Source organism: Spea bombifrons, chromosome 6, assembly GCF_027358695.1.
Source record: "Spea bombifrons isolate aSpeBom1 chromosome 6, aSpeBom1.2.pri, whole genome shotgun sequence".
Lineage (NCBI taxonomy): Eukaryota > Metazoa > Chordata > Amphibia > Anura > Pelobatidae > Spea > Spea bombifrons.
The window spans coordinates 48790791-48817145 of record NC_071092.1 but is presented as its reverse complement, the minus strand read 5'-3'; the positions used below and the strand labels follow the sequence as shown (position 1 = coordinate 48817145).

General features: G+C 48.5%; 1 protein-coding gene across 1 annotated transcript; it reads left to right on the top strand.

The window, feature by feature from the left end:
* Positions 1-2846: 2846 nt before the first annotated feature.
* On the top strand, positions 2847-24199 carry PIGK (phosphatidylinositol glycan anchor biosynthesis class K). Its single transcript, XM_053469712.1, has 12 exons — positions 2847-2956; positions 4168-4221; positions 5009-5100; positions 7038-7173; positions 9768-9879; positions 10878-10974; positions 12272-12389; positions 12918-13028; positions 15027-15199; positions 20660-20735; positions 23734-23872; positions 23930-24199. Exons 1-11 carry the CDS (start codon positions 2870-2872, stop codon positions 23848-23850), a joined length of 1173 nt encoding a protein of 390 aa, XP_053325687.1. The 5' UTR covers positions 2847-2869; the 3' UTR covers positions 23851-23872; positions 23930-24199.
* The last annotated feature ends 2156 nt before the right edge of the window (positions 24200-26355 follow it).

The following is a 26355-nucleotide window of genomic DNA, read 5'->3' as shown; positions in this document are numbered from 1 at the left end:
GTGTATGCTGGGGGTATATGATGCGTGTTGGGGTATATAGTGTATGCTGGGGGTATATGATGCGTGTTGGGGTATATAGTGTATGCTGGGGGTATATGATGCGTGTTGGGGTATATAGTGTATGCTGGGGGTATATGATGCGTGTTGGGGGTATATAGTGTATGCTGGGGGTATATGATGCGTGTTGGGGGTATATAGTGTGTGAGACCTGTTATTTCTCATCCCTCACTGTATAAGCCACTACCATTTCTGCTTGGAAGCTGTTCCATTTATCTACTACCCTCTCAATAAAGTAAAAAAGCAAATATGCAGAGAAGGGGGCAACAGCCATACCATATGCCTAGGGGACTGGAAGCCCTAGGGCCGGGCCTGGCCTCTGATTCGCGGTAAGACAGTAACCGTTAGCGCACAATCAGCAGGGAAGCCATCGAAGCATAAAATGTAAATCACAGTTTTTTCCACAATTCTGTATTTTTATAATTTTGCTGATGTTTAAGTTGGGTTTTCCGCTGGTGGGCTGCGTAACACACGGCCTGGTATTAAAGGGTTAATATATATATATATGCGGCTTCCTCGGCTGTTCGGCTCGTTAGCTCAGATCAGTGGTGTTAATTGGTCCGTCTGCTAACGAGTTCAGAATTGCATTAATTGGTGTCGTATGTTCGTTATGTCAGAGGGGCCCCTAACGAGCTGTAAGCTCCGGTCTGTTGGCGGCGAGAAGAATAGAAAGCGGCGGCAGGGCGACTGCGCATAACTGCGGACACTTCCAATGCAGCCGCGCAGGTCTGAGAACGAGATTCCTGCGCGAGAAACGCCTCGAAACACCAAGGAACGCGGAAGAAACGTGAAGGCTTTTATTGAGATAGTAGTAGATACAGGTGCAGGAGGCTGAGCTTCAGCTAACATAATGTATTAGAATGGACACAGAGGTCTCATTCAGGTTGGGGGCCACACAGGTTCCGTACTGGTGGGCCCCGCTCCTGAAGGCCGCCTGTTTGTCTGGATTGGGCTGATCCCCGTTCAGGGACTATGTGAGGGGCCCGTCTGCTTCCGCGAGGAGGAGACCTGTGAGATTCCTCGAAGAGCCGCGTTCTGAATTATCAGCAACAAGAACCCCCTGTGAGCCTCGTGATTCTGGCCCCGCGGGGTCCGGAGACCCAAAAACGTTCAGTTCTGTGGCTCTGCGCTGGGTGTAGAGCGTCAGAGCACGGAGTCAACGTCCAGCCCGAGAACTGCAAGCTCTTCTTCCAAATGGCTTCATCCCCATTAACAGATACCCAGAACCCGCCGGCAGATCGGCCCCATCCGGCCCCCGTCTAGTCGCCCGTTTCTCCTGCTGTAAAGACTCAAACCCTAATCAGTCGTTGGTCTCGTCTTAGATTCAGGAGCCGTATGTCTATCCCATGCATGTTTAATCCCCTAACTGTATTACCCGCCACCGCTTCTGCTGGGAGGCTGCTCCACTTATCTGCCACCCTCGCTTCATTACATGAAATAGAAAAGATGAAGGCATATTTACCCTGATTTGTCCAAAAGAAGAGGAAGGGGAGATGTTTGGCTGGTTATGAAAAGCTCTAAATCCTGACCTAGAGCAATCTGCTGCTCCAGACACGTAGGGTTTTGGTACAGAGAGCTGACAGTCTAATGCAGATGGCGCCGGGGTATTTACGTCATTTACTTACTCTGGAAATCTCCGCCGTATCCGTCTTTATCGTCCGGTAATGAAATCCTTGGCTCCGTTATTAATGTTCGTCGGCCACTTGGTTCAATTATTTAGAATCGAATAGACGTTTGTTACCAATAAAGTTACAACAATAAAAATGTTACCAATAACGTTACCAATAAAGTTACAACAATAAAAATGTTACCAATAACGTTACCAATAAAGTTACAACAATAAAAATGTTACCAATAACGTTACCAATAAAGTTACAACAATAGAAATGTTACCAATAACGTTACCAATAAATTTACAACAATAGAAATGTTACTAATAATGTTACCAATAAAAATGTTACCAATAAAGTTACAAAAAAAAATGTTACCGATAAAGTTACAAATAACGTTAAAGGGATTTTTCAGAACCGTGCGCTTCTCCCACCATCACCTGGAAGCTTTGGGGCAACTTTTACAACCCGGCTGCAATTTAACACCAGAGGGTCAGAGACTGAGATGGAAAGGAAGGAAGTTTTACTTTACTGAGAGGGTGGTACATAAGTGGAACAGCCTCCCAGCAGAGGTGGTAGAGGGTAATACAGTGAGGGTATTAAACATGTGTGGGATAGACATACGGCTCCTGAATCTAAGACTGTAGGGAATTACAGGAATCAGTCGGGAGGTAATATGGGGGGCAGATCACAGCAGTCCCCCGGTTCTGTGTGCGCGTGCCCGGCTGTAATTAACCCGTTAGTCCGTCGCTCCCGCTGCCCGCGAGGCCTGGATGCTTATTGGTTTTAGGTTGGTTTATTGTCTTTAGATCATGATTGAGAGAAGTACACAGCAAAATCCAGGGACTGTCCTTAGAAACCCAGGGTAGCTGGCAGGTGTGGGGAGGGAGGTTCCTGGACAGATTTTTTTTATGGCCTTTCATCCTCATCATATAAAGCCAGTAACAGTTACCTGCCAGCAAACTACAACTCTCATCATCCTCAGGCAAACACTATTTGTGTTATTATATTGAATGTTTTATGCGGTTTATTATTATTGGATATCGCGCTAATTATTCGCCCATTACAGTGATAGGAGTTGCGGTGCCCTTTTGCTACACTAATGGGTGTGGCCGGGGCGGGGCGGATGGAGTTCTGCAGGGAAGGGCGGGGGCTCTGTGCTGTCACGTGACGCGGAAGGAGGCTCGGTGCTTCCGGTTGTCATGGCGGCGCTTGGTGTTCGGCTGCCGGTGGTGGCCCTGATGCTCCTGGCCTGGGGGCTGCTCGGGGGCAACTGCCAGTACAACGAGGTACCGGGACTGCAGCTAATACCCTGGGGAACTAATAATGGGGCAGATAATACCAGGGGGGCGAGCTGTCACTGGGGCAGATAGTAGCTGGGGCCGAGCTGTCACTGGGGCAGATAGTAGCTGGGGCCGAGCTGTCACTGGGGCAGATAGTAGCTGGGGCCGAGCTGTCACTGGGGCAGATAGCAGCAGGGGCCGAGCTGTCACTGGGGCAGATAGCAGCAGGGGCCGAGCTGTCACTGGGGCAGATAGCAGCAGGGGCCGAGCTGTCACTGGGGCAGATAGCAGCAGGGGCCGAGCTGTCACTGGGGCAGATAGCAGCAGGGGCCGAGCTGTCACTGGGGCAGATAGCAGCAGGGGCCGAGCTGTCACTGGGGCAGATAGCAGCAGGGGCCGAGCTGTCACTGGGGCAGATAGCAGCAGGGGCCGAGCTGTCACTGGGGCAGATAGCAGCAGGGGCCGAGCTGTCACTGGGGCAGATAGCAGCAGGGGCCGAGCTGTCACTGGGGCAGATAGCAGCAGGGGCCGAGCTGTCACTGGGGCAGATAGCAGCAGGGGCCGAGCTGTCACTGGGGCAGATAGCAGCAGGGGCCGAGCTGTCACTGGGGCAGATAGTAGCTGGGGCCGAGCTGTCACTGGGGCAGATAGTAGCTGGGGCCGAGCTGTCACTGGGGCAGATAGTGACTATTGATCTGGTTATTGATCTCTGCCACGCCTATAAGGTAATGCTGAGCATCTAGAATGTTTTTAAAGGACGACAGCAGTGACACAAAAAATGTTTCTTTAGATTCTTTAAGCCCTAATAACATAATTGCTGTAAAACGTAAAGGAAAGGATATGGGAAATACCGGTTTTCAGCTCCGTCGCTCCCCGTGTAGCATGCAGGGGGCATCCGCGTTGCAGCAAATATGGGTCGGATCCAGCTGAAGATGCAGGTCCTGTCTGTATGTGACCTCTCGTTAACCTTTTACTGCAGTGATGTAGTTATTAGTTTTTAGGGATTTAAACAGACGTCTGTATGTGTACGCCGTACCTGCCAACAGGCTCAGGTTTCCAGGGGGAGTCACTAGTGTGGTTTTCCAGACCCAATAAAAACTGAACTGCATTTAGGGAAGTGTATTTGAATAACTTCATTCTGATAAATATTATACCTTAATTGTTCATCATTTTACTGATTCATAGATATTTGTTCTAATATATACTTTATTTTGTAGTATAAAGCAGAGCATTTCTTTAGAAGCGGACACACAAACAACTGGGCTGTCCTGGTGAGTATTCACGTTGTGTTATATATATTTATATTATGCTGCTGTTACACCACGTTCTCTGCAGTCTAAACGTTTTTCAGGGGTTTTTGGGGGTTCTCTTACATTTTTTTTCCCTCCGCTAGGTAATCAGACATTGCGTGTTTGATTACCTAGCACATAAAATAAAGCGTCTGCCAACCATTGGGGTCGTTTACTTGCACCGACCCCCCCCCTGCTGCGAGATGCTATATGTTCAGCAAAAAACAGCACAGAAAATCTCCAACAAATGCTTTTTACCAAAATCCCCGCATACAAGCATCTTATGATTTATATAAATACTGCTGGGTTGTATCTGCACTGAGTAGCATCTCTTGTCAGATCAGTTTTTAGGGGTCTCACTGCTGCATCTGCCCCCGTTACTGTACTTTGGCGTAGACGTATCAGTGACTGGGTATAACCGCGTGAGGTATACATCTCTCTGTTGTCTCGCAGTAGACCTCTAGGGTAAAATGCCCAGCCAGCTAGACCATCCGGGGTGCGTGTCGCTGCGCACCCTGCGGCAAAGCCTCTGAAGACACGCTGATAAAGCAAAGGGTTAGGGGGGGTCAAAGCTTCACATCTAAAGCCTTCGTTAGCAGAGCCGGTCTGAGACCCCTTACCGGTATTTTACAGAACGTTGTAGTCTTTTGCTGGGTTTGAGAAGGTTCCATTTAACGCTTCTTTAGGCGATGATCTAATGTAACTATAAAGACAAATAAATGACCCGACGTCCTTCCTCATGGCTGAAGATTGCGTTGTTTTTTTACAGGTTTGCACTTCCCGATTCTGGTTCAATTACCGTCATGTGGCAAACACGCTGTCCGTGTACCGAAGCGTTAAAAGGCTTGGGATCCCCGACAGGTAAGACGCTGCTGATTCCTGCCGGTTTCCCACGCGTGGAATTACGACGGCTTTATTGCTGGACTAAGAGGCCTCTGTGTTTATTACGACTCTCGCAGCGTACGGCCATCGCACTCATTAACCCTCCGTACGTCGCGCTCTCTCTCTGCTGCGAGTGCCAGGCGGCTGTGATATGCGCTTTAAACCTATTATACGGAGGAGAGGCGTACGTTAACCATACGCTGTTTTGGAAAACATTTTTTCACAGGACTATTGGTATAAATCACCCTTTAAAATGTTGGATTAGTAAATAATTTAAGATTTGGAAATCACTGTGTATAAAGTTTCAATATAGTTATGAAAATATACGAATCTACAGGACTTTATTAAGAGTAAAAAAAGTTGACCCCTTCCCTTCGTAATAACGGCGCATGCAAATGCTTTATTAGCTAATAATTTGCATATGAGGCCGCACGGTGGTGTCGCTGGTTGTAGACATTATAGTTTGGGTCGGGGCTCTTATGGAGGGAAAAATAACGGTAATAACAGTGTAACCAATTAGACTAAATCTACGTGCACAATAATTCACAAATAAACTGTCAAACGCCTTTACTTCCAGACATAAGAGACGCCAATGGCTCGGTATCTCAATAAACAGCATAAAACGCGGGTCTAGGAGACTCACAGGAGTCTAAATGCCAACACCGCAACGTCTTAATAAATAGATAAAAAAGTGAGGTGAGAAAATGTCACATAAATCACCAATAAAACACACAATGCCATCCATTTATATAAAAAATGATATAAAAACAATCACGATGGCTGCGAGGATCCACGAAAACCAATTCGAGAAATATAATACAAAACCAATATTCAATCAATAATCAATTGACTGTGCAGACGACCCACGTTTGTGATAAAAACTCTAATCAATATATACTACGTTACCTACTGTGTGATCAACCCAAACATCGTCCTGAGGTGTAAGCGTTTACTCATCGCTATTAAACCCTGTTTATTGGAGACGGCCCGGCGGGTTTCATACGATGCGCTCGTTACCCGCGTGCCGGCTGTATGAGCCGCTGTCGGGTGTTTGGCGGGGAGACCGCCTGCCTCTTTTGGGGGGATTTGGCGAAATCTTCCACCGGAGAACACTCCGTTCCCTGCGAATCTACAAGTTGGCTGCAGATAGACGTCGCGCCCGCCGACCCGGCATTCCCGTCCGTGATTTGCTGTCTCCGCTATAGCTGAATGTTAATGCTATGAAGCGCGTTATGCGTTTTTTCCACCCCCGCAGTGATCGCTTTTATCGCTCCGTTTAAAAGAGAAAGGAACGGCTTTAATGCCTCTGGGAATTCACTGGAGAGGTGGAAATGAATGGCGCCGCTCCCACCGTATTTCCAGCCGTCTGCGTTCGGGGCTTTCGTTCTGAAGTCTTATCCGGAGCTTCTGGAGATCAAATACTTTAAAGATCCCCCCGTGTTAAATGGCGTGATTGCTATCGGCGGATTAAACGCCGTTTCCTTGTCAGATTTGCAGGAATTCATTAAACCTTAAGTTGCCGTCTGGGGCTGGCTGAGCCTTTATCTTCTGTTAAAATGGTTTTGTTTAATGAAGCGGCAAGAATTAAAGGCGCTAACAAAGCCTCGGCTGCATCGCCCGCGACCCGGTCAGGGTTATTTGTGTCTTCCGGCTCCAGTATTCAAATAATTTATCGAAGATTTCATATTCTAAGTACGGAGCCACGCAGACTTAGGCAGTTTGTGCTTAAATACGTATTCTGGGTGTGTGGGGTCTTTTCGGTGACCTCTTCATTCTTTATAATCGGTAAAAGGGTAGTGCTTGGTAGCCAGGGTGGTAAAGTTGCGGAATCCACTGAGTAGTCAGCGTGTGGAGCGTATGGATATATCGCTGTTATTGCACACGCGTTGCATCCGTAACCCCCTCTTTCTTTGCAGCCATATCATCCTGATGCTGGCAGACGACATGGCCTGCAACCCGCGGAACCCCAAACCAGCCACGGTGTTCAGCCACAAAAACATGGAGCTCAACGTGTACGGGGACGACGTGGAAGTGGATTACCGCGGCTACGAGGTACAGATTCCAGTATTGTAAATTCAGAACCAGATTATGGTTTTTTTATTTTTTGTACGTACGTTTAATAGCGATTTTGACGATGGGGGGGGGACCTAAATTGTGTTCTGTCTCTAAGATCGTTAGCGTTAAATTCCTCCACACGTTTATAATGAAGGTTTGTATCGGCAGTGGGATGGTTTCATCGGTCGGGGTCAGGTAAACGTCCGTCCGTCTGTCTGTCCTGAAGACCCGGATATATCCGCGCAATGAGTTTCTAATTATTGTATTATTATCAGCGGTCTGTCTTGTTAATAACCGCTTCGTGACGATGAGCTGACTGCTGGTCTGGTGAAGTTTTGCTTGTAATCTCTTAAAGGGACAGTTTCATGTCCCGGGCAGCCAATTAGTGGCAGGAAAATGCGCCCATCAAAATAAGTGTGCCCCTGGGGGCCAACGCCGTACGTGACTGACAGCAAGTATACGGCATTAACGGAGATGTTTTGGGTGAACGCATCTCCTGCACGGCGGCCGGGCAAAGGGGGTAAATGCATAAGGGCAGATTCTGCTGAATGCCCCCGTGCATGCTGAAGGGGAATACCATGAACATTTAAAGGGACCACCAAGCCATCGTATTCATTAAAGTGCATAGGATGACATCAGACGCGGCTGTTCATGCGCTGTTTGTAAAGGGAGAGGGTCTTGTGGATGTCTGAGAAATGTTTTGGGCGCCGTGTCTGGAAAGCGACAGCGGATTTAGCCCAGTGGGGATCCAGGAGAGTCCATAGCGCTGAATCATTAATAAATAATCTTCTGATCTCCTTAATCTTTCTCGATCCCTCTGCTGCGCTTCACGTGTTATTATTAGACGTTGCAGGAGGTCGGTGGGCCGCGCGCCGCTGTCTCCTTCCTCAGTAATAGATGAGAGGGATGCCTTCCCCCGTCCGACGTAAGACAGAGCCCCGGAGCTGGCGTGCGGATAAAGCCGATGATCTGGTTTAACGCTTAATATATTGCTGGAGATGAGAATAGAAATCGTATCGTTCCTGTTGGGTGTCCCTTTGGCCCCTGGGATGCAGGCAGGATGAATTGGAATGCCGTTGAATTAAAGCCTCTTGTTTAATACATGGCTACAGTGCTGAAATTACCCATGAGTCCTCGCTGGGGGTATTTAGTGCCCCCTCCCCGGTAAATCCTTATTTTCTGTTCTGGGGGACATACCCAGAATCGCGCACTTTATTCCCCCTCGGATCACCTCCTATTGCATCATACAAATCTCTACGTGATCCGTATCCTAGCAACCGCAAGGAGCTTTTTTGGTTCCTTCTCCTTTTTTACCCATTTTTTACATAAATTTGCCCAAACTGAACATAAGCTAAGTGGTTAGTGGCGTATCATGCAGTGCCAGGCACGCTTTCTTTGTCTGCCAGGCTTTCCTGCATCTGATTATTGATTCCCCATCCAGGGAATTTCCGTTAATCCTGTGATTCTCGTTATTCTGTTTATTTTTAAGCCGCCGTTCCGAAGAGCCGGGTCGCGTTACTTAGCGGGTTTTTCCTTGGGGAATTAGAAAGGCGAGTTCCGGGCCCCGCACGGTTTGGGATCAGCAGCTCATTTCAGTTCCTTTCGTTTTGGTTTTAAATTTTCATTATTCCTCCTTTTAATTGTTTACTTTTTATTTTTAATGATATTCTCCCCTCCTGGTGATGAATCGCCATCAAGACAACAAGAAATCCATTTGTACGACTCGGCTCCGTCCCGCGGTCTCATCCCGCAGGTTTATACCAGAAAGCCTGTTAGTCGAGTGGCAGATATTAAGATTCATGGTCTTCGGGGAGTCAAAGTCATCGACTACATGATAGAAAATGTGATAATTAGGGCCCCAGCTGTCTGTAATTTCACACGTTCTCGGCAGACGTTCCACCCACCATTCTCTCTGCGTGCGAGTCCGGAGACGTGCGCGAAATCTTTATCAACCTCAGTTACTAAGAAACAAAACCCATTTAAAGCCCGGCTTCGTTAGCCCAGGTAGGTAGCGCCAGCCCCCCCGTCTGTAAAAGAAAGGTAATTCTCCTGCCATCCCAGTCAGCCTCTATTATCCAGGCGGCGTCCCTGAAAATGATGGCTTCCGATTAAAAGGCTTAAGGATTGAAGGTAGATGTGAAATCTTTACACCGATTTACAGACAATACAGATTAGAGCAGCGGGGGGGGGGGTGACGAGGGAAATTCACTTCAAGGTGTTACAAAGTAGCCAGATTCCCCTCTTACATTCTGTGATTGGAGTTCAAATGCTGGTAATTCTGAGCTTAAGAGCTACATAGTCAATTCACACGCCCTGACGGTAAAATAATAATAATAATAATATACATGTATGCAGAATCCATTCCATTGCTGTGTTTGTCTCTACCTCCTGTGAAAGTCTATTCCATGTACCTACTACCTTTTCAGTAAAGTAGAATGTTGTCACATTACCCTTTGTTGTTCTGACTCTCCTCGTTTTAATGGCTGTTTGAATTGTCTATGGATGAGAATAGAGAGCGGCTCTTAGGATGTGAACGTCACCCAAACGCACGTTAGGCTCCTCTTAGACAGGAATATGTTCTCTGTTTCCAGGTCACTGTAGAGAATTTTCTTAGGGTGCTGACGGGGCGTCTTCCACCGAGCACCCCGCGGCTCAAACGGCTTCTCTCGGATGACAGGAGTAACATTCTCATCTATATGACGGGTAAAAGCTCAGCGGCACGCGATGCATATTTATAAAGGAATATCGGCCTGCGGAGGAAACCTTTTCCCTACCGTGTGCTCTGTAAAGAAAAACGATCCGACTACATCACTCCCATCACTCCTGTGTCCCAATGGCCCTTTATCACTCCCATCACTCCTGTCCCAATGGCCCTTTATCACTCCCATCACTCCTGTGTTCCAACGGCCCTTTATCACTCCCATCACTCCTGTGTTCCAACGGCCCTTTATCACTCCCATCACTCCTGTGTTCTAATGGCCCTTTATCACTCCCATCACTCCTGTGTTCCAATGGCCCTTTATCACTCCCATCACTCCCGTGTTCCAATGGCCCTTTATCACTCCCATCACTCCTGTGTCCCAATGGCCCTTTATCACTCCTATCACTCCTGTGTTCCAATGGCCCTTTATCACTCCCATCACTCCCGTGTTCCAATGGCCCTTTATCACTCCCATCACTCCTGTGTCCCAATGGCCCTCTTTATCACTCCTATCACTCCTGTGTTCCAATGGCCCTTTATCACTCCCATCACTCCCGTGTTCCAATGGCCCTTTATCACTCCCATCACTCCCGTGTTCCAATGGCCCTTTATCACTCCCATCACTCCTGTGCTCCAATGGCCCTTTATCACTCCCATCACCCCTGTGTTCCAATGGCCGGTACGACAATGTCCACCGCTTTACAGGTTATTGATGGGAGTTAGTGGGGCGTTTGAACCCTGCACTGTTCATATATCAAAACAATGTAAAAAAAAAATGTTCTTGTCTTGCTTCTGCTGTGAAGGATGTGAGGTTTCCCAGCATGCACCTGGCCTACCCCTTTCTGATTGATTGGCTGTGCTGTTCCTATATATTACCCAGTGCTGTAGTTTTGGTGCATTATGTGACCCGTGGCTCCTTATTTATCGGTGGTCCGCCGGTGTCGTTGCCCCCGTCACTGTTTTGTGCCCGACGTGTGCTGTAACGTGTTTGTCTCCGCAGGTCACGGAGGAAACGGGTTCTTGAAGTTCCAGGATTCAGAAGAAATCACCAACGTGGAGCTGGCCGATGCCTTCGAGCAGATGTGGCAGAAGAGAAGGTGAGAAGCCGCGTCCCGTCCGCTTCGATGCCCGCCGGGCGCAGCAGGGAGAAGGTTCTGTTTATTTGAGATTCGGCAGCCGGTCTGTTCCCCGGATCGCACCTGATATGGTTCACCGAGCTGGATTAACCCATTCTAGGCTCCTCTTACAGTATCTTGGGGCATATATATATATATAGTGTGTATAGTTTATTGATATACCTTCTGGGGTTCTGTGTGTGACTCCATATGTTATTGTTTGGTGTCGGTATTACTGGTCGGCGCACGCATTTCGGCTGCAGGCCACCGCTTAGTCGATCTCTTCCTACGACTCCAGGGACCGGTGCAGGGGCGGAATCATTTAACGCCCGTGGCTGGCAGCCGGTGCATGTTCAGACCGCCAACGAACGTCCCCTCCCTGCCCGCGTCGGCCGGGTCCCCTCCCTGCCCGCGCGTCGGCCGGGTCCTCTCCCTCACCGGCCCTGCGCGATGTGTAAACGCAGGTTGTGTGCTGAGGTTTAACGGTTTCCCGCAGATGGCGGAGTGGAAAGCTCTCAGCGGGTGGAATGCTTTGTTTGGAGTATTTTGAGTGGCGCTGTCATGAAACGGCAGCGTGTGTGCGATGCATGCGCGATCCGACAGCCTTAATGGCTTCTATTCTTCTGGATCCATTAAGTTGTGCTCTTAAAACACCTTCACCCTCTCTCTTCAAGCCGTTGTAATGAGAGTGTTTTTGAGCTCCCATAACCTTCAAAAGCCGCTGTGGATAAACCATCCAAAAAGAAACCCGATAAGCCTTGTTTTGCCCGTTTTTATTTCATTTCATAGATTTTCACCGGATTCCTGCTGCAGTCTCTGATTTTTTGGGATAATGTTGTAGCTTTATCTTGTCTTTTGTGTTTAATGAGATACATTTATTACCAATACATGACATTTCAGAGCGCGGCAGCAATCGTCTCACTTTTGCTGTTACTCTGTCCTGCGGCTGAACATGGCCGTCCGGATCAGGGGTAGCCAATAATTACTGGGGGGAGGGGGTACTACAACTCCCATAATCCTTTGAGCGCATCTAGAGGTCTGCAGCGTCGCAGACAGTTGTTTTGTGGGAAATAATAATAATAACTAATGTATTCACAATTTCACATCGCATTATAACAAAAGAAAGGTGCGCGTGACTTGAAGCCGTCAGCCGCGCATGCTCATCTCTGAGTTTCCCTGTAGATGCGGTTATCGGGAACATTAGAGTATGTTTAGAATATCTGCGGTATGCCGCTTCGTTCTATGTCTTCCTGATCTGGATCCTTTTTTTCTCTCTCAGGTATAATGAAATATTGTTCATTATCGACACCTGCCAAGGAGCCTCCATGTACGAGCGCTTCTACTCTCCCAATATCATGGCTCTCGCCAGCAGTCAGGTGGGAGAGGATTCTCTCTCGGTGAGTGAGTGCGGTGAGCCCGTGCCGTCTGTACCGACCCAAAGCCAGTCCGGGCTGGGGGGGAAAAAGCCAAGCAGAGCGTCATCTTCCAACAAACATTCAGCCCTTGGATCTGCCGGCTGATAAGTCGTCGGCTCCCGTGTGACCTGCGCAGCAGCTCTGTAATACTTTCATCTACTAGAAAACGGAGAAACACCGGGGCTACGTATAAACCATGTAAAGTGTCTAATCACCATAGCAACCAATGAAATGTATCTGCTGATTGGAACATTCCATTAGTTGCTGTGGTTTCAAATCAGACGTTGGATACATAATGTTTATCGATACATTCCTTCGTTACGGCGATGGCTCGTCCTGTTCTGATTGTAATAGACATTTATTATTTATTATTTTAGTATTATTATTATTATTATCTATTATTATTATTATGTTATTAACAATTAGCAGATGTGGGAAAGGCTGAACTTGACGGCCGTGAGTCTTTTTTTCGGTCTTTTTTCAGCCTATCTCTCGTCTATTATTTTTCAGCACCAGCCCGATCAGGGAATCGGCGTTCACCTCATGGACCGGTACACGTTCTACGTGCTGGAATTTCTGGAGGAAATCCATCCCGCCAGCCAGAACAACATGAACGACCTGGTGAGTGAGTCCCGAGCTGCCGGCCCGGCGGTGCGGCCCCCTGTCAGCCAAAATCATGGAAAGAACGGCTGCAGCGAATTCAAATTCAAAATAGGTTTCATCTTGTAGGGTTAACTAGTTACAAGCCGGAGCCCTTCACCCTCTCCCTCCAGCGTGCGCTGGATAATGCTTTGTCAGCCCTGTCTCCAGCACTCACAGGGTTAACCGATAATGAGCTGGCCCTTGTCACCTCTCCCTCCAGCACCCGCAGGGTTAACCGATAATGAGCTGGCGCTTGTAGCTCTCCCTCCAGCACTCGCAGGGTTAAGTGTTAATGAGCTGGCGCGTGTAGCTCTCCCTCCAGCACCCGCATGGTTAACTGTTAAAGAGCTGGCGCTTGTCGCCTCTCCCTCCAGCACCCGCAGGGTTAACCGATAATGAGCTGGCGCTTGTAGCTCTCCCTCCAGCACTCGCAGGGTTAAGTGTTAAAGAGCCGGCGCGCTCGCTGCGGAGGCCGCGTTTCGCCTTGGCTTGTGATTTCTCGCTGCTGCCCACGCAATAAGAGGAATAATCCGTGAGATTTGTGCGATCAGGTGAAATAAAACACATTTCCGTGACGTTCTGCTCGTCGCTTCGTCTGACCCTTTAAATGCCAACGAGACGCGGCTCCGTGCGGGACCCGGGCCGACTGCGACCAAATCCTTAACCCATTGTTCACTGATACAGAATGATGGGAGGCTTTTACCCGGTGTGATTTTGTGTGATTGTTACACAATCTGCGTTGGGTCTTAATAGATTGGCGCCTTTCATGATTTACTTAAAACGATTTTCTGGGTTAATTTCTGTATTCTGCGCGGTTTTAAGACGAATGGAATCATAAAAGGTCTTTTCTTTCCCCTGTCGGCCTCGAGGCCGTTCCTTCAATATGCCTCTAAATCCCAGACACGGAAAACGGGATAACCCTTTCACTGCCTGGACTTCGATGAGGGGGCCGGTGACAGATCAGGGGGGCCGAGCCCCATTCACGGGTATTGGGTATACCCCACGGACGGCAGCTCTGCGTAAATCCTATTTAATATATTTATCATAACCTTTAAAACCAAAAATGATCCCGGAACGAAATGCATAGAATTCAGCGCATGAATATAAAATATTGGGGCTTTTTGGGGGTTGTTTTTGCACATAGGGACCGGACTGAGGGAATTGGGGTCCCGTATGCTATATGCACACATTCTGTTATATATATGATATGATAGATAGGGATATATTATATATAGAGAGAGCGAGGAACGTTGGCGGCGTCGCTCCTTGGATGTTAAACTTCAGAAGGAAAGACGTTGATTTGACGTAAAGGTTGCGAGCGCCGGTAACGCAGATCAAACAGAATATATACTCGGCTTTAAGTGCGGGGGCTTTGAAGGCTGCGAGACCCTCCTGTGAGAGACCCTCTAGTGTTTAAGACCCCGCAGGGAGCCGTTTGAACTGAAATAACAGTCCCTTTCTCTTCAAAGTGACGCCCGCCTTACAGACCCTCTCAAAGCTCCCGACCAGGCGGCTTATTGACGAAACATTTTTATTTATTTATCTGGAATTTACTAAAAAAAAAGTTTTCTAAAGATTCTGCCGACAGATCGGCCCCATCCGGCCCCCGTCTAGTCCCCCGTTTCTCCTTAATTTGTCTCGTCTTAGATTCAGGAGCCGTATGTCTATCCCATGCATGTTTAATACCCTCACTGTATTACCCTCTACCACCTCTGCTGGGAGGCTGTTTCACTTATCTACCACCCTCTCAGTAAGGTTCCTTACGTTTCTCAGCCTCTGACCCTCTGGTGTTAGATTCGGGGCTCTTGTAGTAACTTTTATAACCGTTGTAACTTCCCTCCTATAATTTAAGTCCCTTTATGTATTTAAATGTCTCTCCCATCCCCCGTCTCTCTCTCTTCTCCTTAACAAAATGATTGTTTTGAAGAAACCCCTGGCAATGAATGAGTTAAATCAGCGCAGCTTCTCTCTCTTTAGTTCCAGGTTTGCCCCAAGAGCTTGTGCGTGTCGACCCCGGGGCACAGGACCGACCTCTTCCAGCGGGATCCGCAGAACGTCCTCATAACGGACTTCTTCGGCAGCGTCAGGAAAGTGGAGCCGACGAGAGAGACGGTGACCCTGAAACCCCGTCAGCAGGACACGGAGACGAGGTAATCCTGGAAACGGGGGAAAAACACAAAATTTGGACGAGAATAGATTATTAAAATACGGCGAAAGGGGTAAATAAAGAGTTTTTAGAAAAATTTTAACCCTTTCCTTACCCAGTAGACATATATATATTTATATACCGTATTGGCTCGATTATAGGCTGCACCCTAAAAGTTTGGTGCTATTTTAAAGAAACATTTATTTTTTAAGAAAAAATACACATTATTAGAACGGTAAAACAGTATTTTATCTAATAAATGAACAGGAATCCATGTATTTTAACATTTTTGGTATCTTATGCAGCATAGTCAGCATTTATTATATACAAACAGAAATTTGGAAAACCAATAGCCACTTTAAGGTCCCCCCCTTATACTTATATACACGACTGTTCAAAAGTTTGGGGTCACTGAGCTGTTTTTATGGGAAAACAAGGATATTTGGATCCACGAACACAGGAGTGATGGGAGTGATAAAGGGCCATTGGAACCCAGGAGTGATGGGAGTGATAAAGGGCCTCTGTGCGCCTATGAAGAGATTCCATTAAAAATCAGCTGTTTCCAGCTACAATAGTCATTTACATCATTAACCCCGTCTGTGCTGGATTTCTGATACATTTAATGCTATTTCAGTGGACAAAATGTGCTTTTCTTTCAATACCAAGAAAACTGAGTGACCCCAAACACATAACCGGTGGTATAAATACTTTGTTTTCTCTGTGGAGGTGAATGGAATGGTTTTACTGGACGTATTTCCCATTCATATATCTCGTGCGTAATGATGCTGTATGTTCGTCACGTGAAGCGTGTTACACGCATGGAGGGGGACGGGCTGAGATGGGGTTAGGGATTTCTCATTTCATTGGCTGCTGGCGCCATCTTGTGTTTGAAGTTGGAACTGTTTGTTTTAAATATAATACCTGCCGGTACCGGAGAGATAAATCTTACCCGCCACCTTCTTTATTGTTCCATCCGTGTCCGGTGTGAGTTCCTGGCGCGGGCCGGCAGTGATGGAAATGGACATTTCCTTAAATGAGTGTTTCAAAAAAGCATATTTTCTGCTGAAATATCACGGGGAATCTATAGGCCGGTAACGAGCATTCACATACATTCTCTACGGTCAGAGCTGAATCAGATTGCAAGCTCTTTTTCTGGTTCAGTTTATTCAGATATTTCATTTTTTTGCACCCGTGGGCCGCTCATTCAAAGGGTTTTTGGCTAAAGAGCTTGCAGTCCGTTCTAACTCTTGAAATGTATCCAGAATAGCGTCAATAAATCCTTTTATCTTTTTTAATGGATTGGATTGAAATCCAATGAAACCTTCCGCAAAATCTTATAAATGCGCAGATTCTGCAGATTATGGGGTCAAAAACTACATATAGACGTAAATAAACAAGCCGTTATAAGATATAGGAGCGCGGCCTGTGCAAAGTTGCATTATAAGGACTTCCAGATGGCCACAAAAGTTGTTAAGATCCAGGAGTCAGATCGGCCCCCATTTGGCCCCCATCTAGTTGCCAGTTTCTCCTGCTGTAAAGACTCAAACCTTAATCAGTCGTTGGTCTCGTCTTAGATTCAGGAGCCGTATGTCTATCCCATGCATGTTTAATCCCCTCGCTGTATTACCCTCTACCACCTCTGCTAGGAGTCTGCTCCACGTATCTCTCTCTCAGTACAGTAATAGTGTCGTACGTTACAGCTATTGTAAGATCCTCGTTCATGTCTCTGTCCCGTTTGGCAGGTCTAATGTCTATAACTAGTTTGGCCAACAGACGCGTCCGGCTGCCACTTAATATTCCGCGATGGCCAATCGCGTGCCTGCGCAGCTGGTTGCCGCTATGTGTCTGTCTCTCGGCTCTTCGGCCGGTGTTTACCCAAACAGTGTCCGGGGTCGGCGTACGATTGTGTTTTTGTGACGGGTTGATTCCAGGGCCGTGTTGTACCTCCTCTGGTGATTTTGCATTAAAGGTAGTCATAGCGACGGGAGTTTCCCCGGAAACGGTGGATACGTTCAGACGATGACTTTTAGTAATTTCCATTTGTTTCGCTGTAACACGGGGCGCAGTAACACGGGGCGCAGTAACATGGGGCGCAGTAACACGGGGCGCAGTAACACGGGGCGCAGTAACACGGGGCGCAGTAACATGGGGCGCAGTAACACGGGGCGCAGTAACAGCGGTGAGCTCCAGGGGGCGACCTCGTCCGTATAACCGGCACAATCTGACGGCAGATCGGATTCGGCCCCCGTCTGGTCGCCGGATCCTCCTGATGTGAGGGATTTAAATCTTAATCCATAGTCAGAATAGCTGTATTAGCCTCTGCCACTGCTGGGAGGCTGTTCCACTTATCTACCACCCTCTCAGTAAAGTAAAACTCCTCTTAGATTCCGGTCTCTTGTTGTAACTTTTCTCATCCTTTGGAATAAATTCCCTCCGGTGATTTATTAACCCTTTACAGGTTTATCCCCATCCTGGGATTTCCTTGGAGCTCGACGTCTTTCTCCGCCCCGCGCTTTTATAAGGAGCCGTTATTATTATTTCTTTTATGTAGCGCCCTCGCATGCCGTAGCGCTGTACAGCGGGATCCAGAAACGTTTTTTCTTGGGGTGCAGTAAAGAGCGGCCGTTCGGGCCGAAATATTCATATAATTCAAAATAATTACCGGATACGGAGACCCTAACGGCAAAAAATACTTTTATTCCAGGCGCTTAAAGGCAATCGTGAAGTTCTCTCCTTATTCCTCCTCCCACCCTTACAACGGCATAATGGGGAGGAATAATCCTGCTGCTCCCCTGTTATACACATAAAGGGGGGCTCCTTATTTTTTTATTAAACGACATTAAATTGGTGTTTTTGGTTTAGGATGGAAGAGTCTTATTAAAGGGACAGCCCCCCCGATACGGAAATCATATTAAAGGGACAGCCCCCCCGGTACGGAAATCATATTAAAGGGACAGCCCCCCCGATACGGAAATCATATTAAAGGGACAGCCCCCCCCCGATACGGAAATCATATTAAAGGGACAGCCCCCCCCCCGGTACGGAAATCATATTAAAGGGACAGCCCCCCCCGATACGGAAATCATATTAAAGGGACAGCCCCCCCCCCGGTACGGAAATCATATTAAAGGGACAGCCCCCCCCGGTACGGAAATCATATTAAAGGGACAGCCCCCCCCGATACGGAAATTATATTAAAGGGACAGCCCCCCCCCCGGTACGGAAATCATATTAAAGGGACAGCCCCCCCCCCCCCCCGATACGGAAATCATATTAAAGGGACAGCCCCCCCCCCCGATACGGAAATCATATTAAAGGGACAGCCCCCCCCCGGTACGGAAATCATATTAAAGGGACAGCCCCCCCCCCGATACGGAAATCATATTAAAGGGACAGCCCCCCCCCGGTACGGAAATCATATTAAAGGGACAGCCCCCCCCGGTACGGAAATCATATTAAAGGGACAGCCCCCCCCCGATACGGAAATCATATTAAAGGGACAGCCCCCCCCGGTACGGAAATCATATTAAAGGGACAGTGACGCCTCCTGACGTGGAAACCCTTTCTGGAGGGTTTCTGGACCTGGAATGGAGGAATTCCTCCCCCTCCCCGATCCTAAAATAGAATATAATCCACGCTCCACATTTATTATATTATTTATAATCTTAATATTAACTGCCGATGTCTGAAAAAAAGGCTTTTCCATTGCAGGTAACGTTCTATCCCGAATCTAAGACGAGACCGAGGACTGATTCTGAGTCTTTAGAGCAGGAGAAACAGGCGACTAGCCGGGGGCCGGATGGGGCCGATCTGCCGGCACGTTCTCTGTATCGTGCAGCGGTCGGCGGGAGATCCTGTGGACGATGGATATAAGACCCCAAACACAGTCTGTTTGTTCAGCTTCACTTAGATTTGATCTGTTATTCCTCCCCGCGGGGTTACTGGCTTCATCCAATAACTCTCTCTAATTCTGGAGACGGGGAGAATCCCAGAAGAGACGATTTATTGGCAGAAATATCGGCGAATCAGCAGCCGGCGTTGTCGCCTTTGTTTGTTGTTTGTCTAATTAAAACTCAACAGATTCCCATAAAGCGGCTCGTTAAACCCCGCCGCGGCCACCGAGCGCCATAAATCCTTCCCGTGTTGTTTTATGCGGACTTGGGCGGTGAGTTAACCCCTGGACTGCCAGAGGTGAGCTCAGTGCGTCGGCTTTACGGAATGCAAGCCTCTGGCATTCATAGGGTTAAGAGACGGTTACAGTGTATCGGGGTCGCATTTATGTATTTCAGGCTCTGAATATTCTGAATATACCTTCTATAAGCCATTTATATATATATTTTTTTTTTTATTAGCCCCCCCCCGGGGTATTTAAATCTCGCTCAGCACTGTGATCAATTCTCTACAATCATTCAGTGAAATCTGGTTGATCATTTTCTGGGGATATAAGGATTGAAAACTCTGCCAAAAAACGCATTTTTATCCCTGGAATTCAACGATCATAAAAGTAAAGTTCTGCAGTTTAGGATTCCGTGGAAATGATTTTTACCCAATCAGGACGGGACGGGGGAGCTCCGGCGCCCGCAGCGTCTGGCGCGATGGATTTATTTCCGTGACGCGCGGCTGATGTTTACTCGCACGCAGCGTTAGATTGGAAGAAGCGTCGGGGGACTCCGCGCATGGCCGGCTCCGCTCACTCCTGGAAGCCGGAGCGAAAAAAATCCCCGCAGCCCCGCTGAATAAATAATAATCCAGAAAGATAATTCCGCGCGGCGTGAGATTCCGCGTTAAGTATCTTTTAGTCATCGGCGTGTTTACCGACGGCCGCCGTCCTCCGCGCCGTGCAGCGAGTCCAGCCCTGCGACAAACAGAATGAACTGCACCCCCGCTCCTGGACTGGAGATTTATACACCGTGGGGGCAATTTCTAGTGCGAGGTTTTGAAAGTTGTCTTGTTACTATAGCAACTAACGGAATATTCCTGCAGTTTGTATTTTTGTTAATAATTCTACGCCTACGTTGGACTTTGGGGGCTTTTGCGCTGTCTGGGTGCGGTGGGTAAATACCAACCGTGGTAACGCCATGTTTCAGAGCTCTGCCCCCCGAGCTGGATAATGCCCCCCCACACCAGCTATATCACAGAGGGGGCCGGAGACCTGTCCCCATGGCTGTACCCTGCGCGTGGGCTGAGACTTCTCCGCCCCCGAGGAGCCTGCGCAGGCTCCCTGTGTTATTTACCTTTCTGTGGGTGGAGTTTGGACGGCAGCCGGAAGCTTCTCTGTGTAGCATCTGCTGCAGCAGCTAGTGATCGACAGGCTGCCGGGGTGCATGCGAGGAGATCCTGAAAGGTCCATGAAATAAACACTTAATAGATATATAGATATATTACCCGTGCCTTGGTTACTGATGCCCCCCCCCCCCCCCGAAGCCTTTTAATTCCTGAACATTCTGTCTCTTCTTTATTTCAGGTTTTCTGCCCCAGAGACCCCGACGGATCCGGTCAGATACCCCAACCAGCTTCCGGTGGCAGAAATCATTCACCAGGTACCGGATCTAATAACACGTTACTGACTAACACCCATAACTGCTCAGAGTCCTGTAGTGTCCGGGGCAGTCCCGCTGGCGGGTCTCCTGCATTCGGTTTCCTTCGTTTATCCAGAACGTGCTGGAAATGGCCCATTTATACATTTTCTGAGTCACACAAATAGTCTTTTTTGGTTGATAAATTGCGTAAAGAGAGTTCCCAGAAGCATCAAGATTTGGTGCGAGACATAAATACCGTTTTTATTGCGATCTGAAATCCTTAAACGTTGCGGAGAAATTGGCTTCGTCTCCGGCAGGCGTTCTGCTGATTTACGGCGGCGGCTCCGGCGTCACAAAAACTGATTTAGATCCCGATCCTGAGTCAACTTGTAACCGGCGCCAGCAGAACATGACGTGAAATACGGCGCCAGGGCAGCGGATCCAACAACCACAGCAACCACCTCCGCTGGCAGGCGGGTTAAACGTTAACGGCTAAATCTGACGCTTTACAGAAAAATAGTACAGGCTCAATAATTGTCTGAATACCTGTTCAGCATACGGGGGGGTCTGTGACACTATAGAAACCCAGAACCCGCCGGCAGATCGGCCCCATCCGGCCCCCGTCTAGTCGCCCATTTGTCCTGCTGTAAAGACTCAAACCTTAATCAGTCTTTGGTCTCGTCTTAGATTCAGGAGCCGTATGTCTATCCCATGCATGTTTAATCCCCTCACTGTATTACCCTCTACCACTTCTACTGGGAGGCTGCTCCACTCATCTACCCCCATCTCAGTATGTAATCTGCTCCTATGTATATAATGTTCCAGGTTTCGGGATTGAATAGAAAATTGATCTAATATTAGCGATTTCGCATGCATGGAAAAGCTGCGTATGTGGAGCGTTTCCATTAGGATTTCATTAGCGTTAACGACCCGACGACGCAGCCCCCCATCCCCCCCCCCCGGAGACGCTCTGAGGTCAGAAACAAGCGAAGCTTTTAAATAGCTTTTTATTGGTGTTTTTTCAGGAAAGATCGCTTCGCGTTATGTTGCGCGGTGGCTGCGAACCCACAGTGAGGGGGGCTCCGGCGCATGAAGGGGCATCGCCCGCCGCCCCTCTCTTCTTGCCCCCCCCCCCCCCTTTGTCTGTAAGCGGTGTTTTTACCCCTTGGAGCTGAAAGATTAGAGATTGGTTCACCTGAATTCAAGCAGGATTTTCCCCTCTAACTAAGCATGCCGCGTTTAACGCAGTCACAGCATCCCTGTGTAACAGTGGTGCTCGTACATAATGAGATGGCCAGAGACGGTAACTTAAGTGATGTCATCGTGCCAGTGATGTCATCGTAAGAACCTAAAAGAATGAAATTGTATCCGTCGCTCGTTCGCTGTCACCCCTTCCTAACGGCGTCATCTAGTACCGGCCCTAGAAGAAAACGTAAACGGCAGCCTCTCTCGCCGTGCCGTCACTCAGAGACCCCCGGAACCGGCCGCGACTTCAGAGAGACCCCCGGAACCGGCTGCGAGTTCAGAGAGACCCCCGGAATGGGCCGCGTGTTCAGAGAGACCCCCGGAATGGGCCATGTGTTTCTGGTATTGCGGGTTTGATGTCAGGCGGGGGAGGGGTGACTCGGAGATGTGAGCGACCCCCCCCCCCCGGCTGTCGTCTGTCCTTGGGTTTGACCTTGTCAGCGTTCAGCGAACTGCAAAATGTGTCACAGCGGGGCTGGCGGCCCCCCGTATACATCGAGTAAATGAAATCGAACAGTTTAACCAAAATGACTGTTTCTTAGGGAAAATGCTAGTGCCCCCCCCGTATAGACGGAGTAAAAGGAACCAAAATCCAGCAGTTTAACCAGAATCTTTTTTCATAAATCTGAAGAATATGAAATAAATAATAAATGAAAGTAATAATTCTAATAAACAACATAACACCTCCCCCTCTCCTCCCTGATTGGCCGATCTCTTAACAGCATTTTAAATCTTATTACATTCTACAACTGGTGCAGGAATCGGGGGGGGGGGGACCCTATAAATTCCAGTTATTCCTCCCCATTCGCGTTTCGGATTATTTCAGACTGTAAATGATTCCTCTGAATCCGGGGGCCGCCGCGCGCCGTTTAGTTGATGTTTTTCCAGGGTAATGAAGTCTAAAGCGTGGTTTTTCTCGGAAACGCTTCACTTTTATGAAATTTAATAAATTCTTCTTCTAAAAACTTAATTTGCCCAAAATGAACTTAAATTTCCTGCGAGAATCGGTGAAAGTGAAGCGCGGACGGGGACTTCACCAAATAAACCGCGTAACTAAAAACGAGGCAGCGGGGGGCCACGGAACACGTTGGGCGACCCCCCCCCTTCACATTAGACGGCGTTTGCTCAGAAAATTCCGAGACTGAATAAAATTTTTGTTTAAGCAGAAAAGTGCAAAAAGCCAATTATGTTAATTTCTGATTTAACGGTTTATGCAAAAAAAACGGGCTTAATATAGAATCTATTAAATGATGTTCACCCCCCCTCCCCCCGCGGGGGGCAAAGACTGCGTTCCCTCCTTTTGTGGGAGATTTTGGGTTTATTGATTAGTTTTTTTTTGTTTTTTTTTTAAATAGGATTAACACCCATCTACCACCCTCTCAGCAAAGTAATAAAGATAAGTGGAACAGCCTCCCAGCAGAGGTGGTAGAGGGTAATACAGTGAAGGGATTAAACATGCATGGGATAGACATACGGCTCCTGAATCTAAGACGAGACCAACGACTGATTAAGGTTTGAGTCTTTACAGCAGGAGAAACGGGAGACTAGACGGGGGCCGGATGGGGGCCGATCTGCCGGCGGGTTCTGGGTTTCCTTCCACCGCTGCACTTTCTCTGGTGTTGCTTATGTCTCTCCAGTAGTCGGGGCTTTCAGGATCTCCTGAGAGGTGCGCGGCCGGCGCGGGGTGACAGATCCGGGGGCCGCAGACTTGGTTCGTGTTTCGGTGTAAAATGCTGAATATTTAGATTTTTCACCAAATTCTTTCCGTCTGCAGAGAGAGAAGCCGAAGGAGTGGCACCCGCCGGGCGGCTTCATCCTCGGACTCTGGGCCCTCATCCTCCTCATCTTCTTCCAAACGTACGGCCTGAAGCACATGAAGCACGTTCTGTAACCGCTCCGCGCCGCCGACACCGTGAGACCCCCGACACCACGAGACGCTCCGCACACGACGAGAAGCTCTGCCGACCCCGCGAGACGCTCCGCACCGTGAGACCCCCGATCCCGCGAGACGCTCCGCACCGTGAGACCCCGCGAGACCACGAGATGCTCCGCGCCGTGAGACCCCCGACCCCGTGAGACGCTCCGCACCGTGAGACCCCCGCGAGCCGCTCCGCCGGCCCCGCTCCCTGCACCGCTCGGGGGCGTTTGGGGCGTCTCAGATGTTCCAAAGCTGCTGTTTGTTTGAAACCAATGAGACGCGGAGAACGATAACGGAGACAATAAAAATATTTAAGGCCGTTTCACGCGTTTTTAGGGAATTGTTTACAGCGAGAGATTCCCTCGTTCTGTTCCAAACAAGTTTAACCCTTCGAGTGCCAAAATACATCAGCATGGAACCGAAGCAGCACTGAAAAGGTTAAAGGTACTAAAAGCCTCCTCGCCGAGCGCTCGATCAGCACAACCACAAATAGAAATATTGATCGTGGCGCGGAGCGCGGCGTCTCGCACCGGCCCCGGGGGCCACTAATTATTCGCATGGAACCGGCGAGCGATTCGAATGAGAAGCCGGAGCCGGAATCTCGGGGGGGGGGGGGGGGTTTGGTCTAATTTATTTATCGTTCATCAAGCTGGAGAGTTTTTTTTATCCGCTTTTATCCGTTTTATACGAGGTTCGTACCAAGGACGGGACCCTAAAGGCCTGGGGGCCGGTGCGGGGGCCGGTGTGTCGCTTCGTAGATCTGCTTTGATTTACTCCGGGAAGCGGCGGTCGTTCCGGTTAACGATCAGCCCCGTAATTACCGTTATCTCAACACCAACAACGTGCGCAGCCGGCCGCGCGGAAAGGAAATGTTCCGTCTCTCGATCCCTTTAGTGCCGCGGAACTCGGCTGAGCAAAATATTCTTTGTTTTTATGTAAGGAAGTTTTACTTTACTGAGAGGGTGGTAGAAAAGTGGAGCTGCGTCCCAGCAGTGGTGGTAGAGGGTAATACAGTGAGGGGATTTAAACATGCATGGGATAGACATACGGCTTCTGACACCAGTGGTTAACCCCTTCAGTGCTGGACGAGATGAGCAAAGGGTGACATAAGAGGGGACTGGGCAGCCTCGGGGGGACGGCGAACACCTGGAAGCAGACATTTGCTTTTATATGCGATGAATAAGGGCCAATTAAGAGGTGGGGGGGGGTATAGAATATCTTATTCAACCTAAAACTACCGATCTTATTGTGATAACGTTTGGGGGTTCATTAGAAGGTACCTGGTTCAGACTGTGACCCCAAAAAATTACCTCACCACCTACCTCAAGCCCCCTGATACCCCGACGTTACCCACCACCCATCGAATTCCCCTTTCTCTTGTAAAAGACGTCTCGATATTCTTGGGGCTCCCCATCGGTCACTCAGCCCCCCGGGCCGGGCATTAAACGTTAGCCGCTATAATTAATGATGGAAACCGCCGGACTGCAGATAAAAAAACCATAGAACGTGCAGCCAGATTTTCTTCCAAATATTGACTTTTACAATAAATTTTGTCTTTTTTTTTTATCGGTTGTTGGGATTTCTTGACTTTCATTCTTTGTAATATTCTCAGATTTTTCAATAATTTAGCCGGTCATGGAATTTATTTATAAAGCTAAATACTTGTGGCCAAATCTCTGGAAATCAGGGGAATACACCCCAAAATAACAAACACCCCCCCCCCCGCAAATAGAACCAGACCAGCTTGTATCGGCCCAAATCCATCTGGTTCCGGTATGTTCTGCGCTGCTCCAGAGATGGTGGGGAGTAAAGAAAAAAAAAAGGGTTAAAAATCATCCCAATGGGGTTCGGCTCCTGATTGGGGTAATTTTTGTGTTTTTACTTGAAGTTTGGTCTGGTTTCGTTTTAAAGACAATGGTGGGTGGAGCTTTTGGGACTGGCCCCGCCCCCTGCCTTTGTCCTCCGTAGACCGTTACATAAAATGATACAAAACATTCATAAACGTATCAGAAAAAGCCGAAGTCCTGATGGAGACCCTCGTTCCGCATCAAAGCTCTCTCTGCAACAAGGAGCAGCACCTCTACCCCGATACCCCCCACAAATCTACCCCGATACCCCCCACAAATCTACCCCGATACCCCCCACAAATCTACCCCATATCCCCCCCCACAAATCTACCCCGATACCCCCACAAATCTACCCCGATACCCCCTACACATCTACCCCGATACCCCCTACACATCTACCCCGATACCCCCTACAAATCTACCCCGATACCCCCCACAAATCTACCCCGATACCCCCCACAAATCTACCCCGATACCCCCTACAAATCTACCCCGATACCCCCCACAAATCTACCCCGATACCCCCCACAAATCTACCCCGATACCCCCTACAAATCTACCCCGATACCCCCTACAAATCTACCCCGTTACCCCCTACAAATCTACCCCAATACCCCCTACAAATCTACCC

Excerpts from the sequence above, each read along its gene's own strand:
- PIGK (XM_053469712.1), top strand. The coding sequence starts at position 2,870 with ATGGCGGCGCTTGGTGTTCGGCTGCCGGTGGTGGCCCTGATGCTCCTG. Across the intron at positions 13,029-15,026 it reads AGAACAACATGAACGACCTG|TTCCAGGTTTGCCCCAAGAG; the intron begins GTGAGTGAGTCC and ends CTCTCTCTTTAG. Across the intron at positions 15,200-20,659 it reads CAGCAGGACACGGAGACGAG|GTTTTCTGCCCCAGAGACCC; the intron begins GTAATCCTGGAA and ends TCTTTATTTCAG.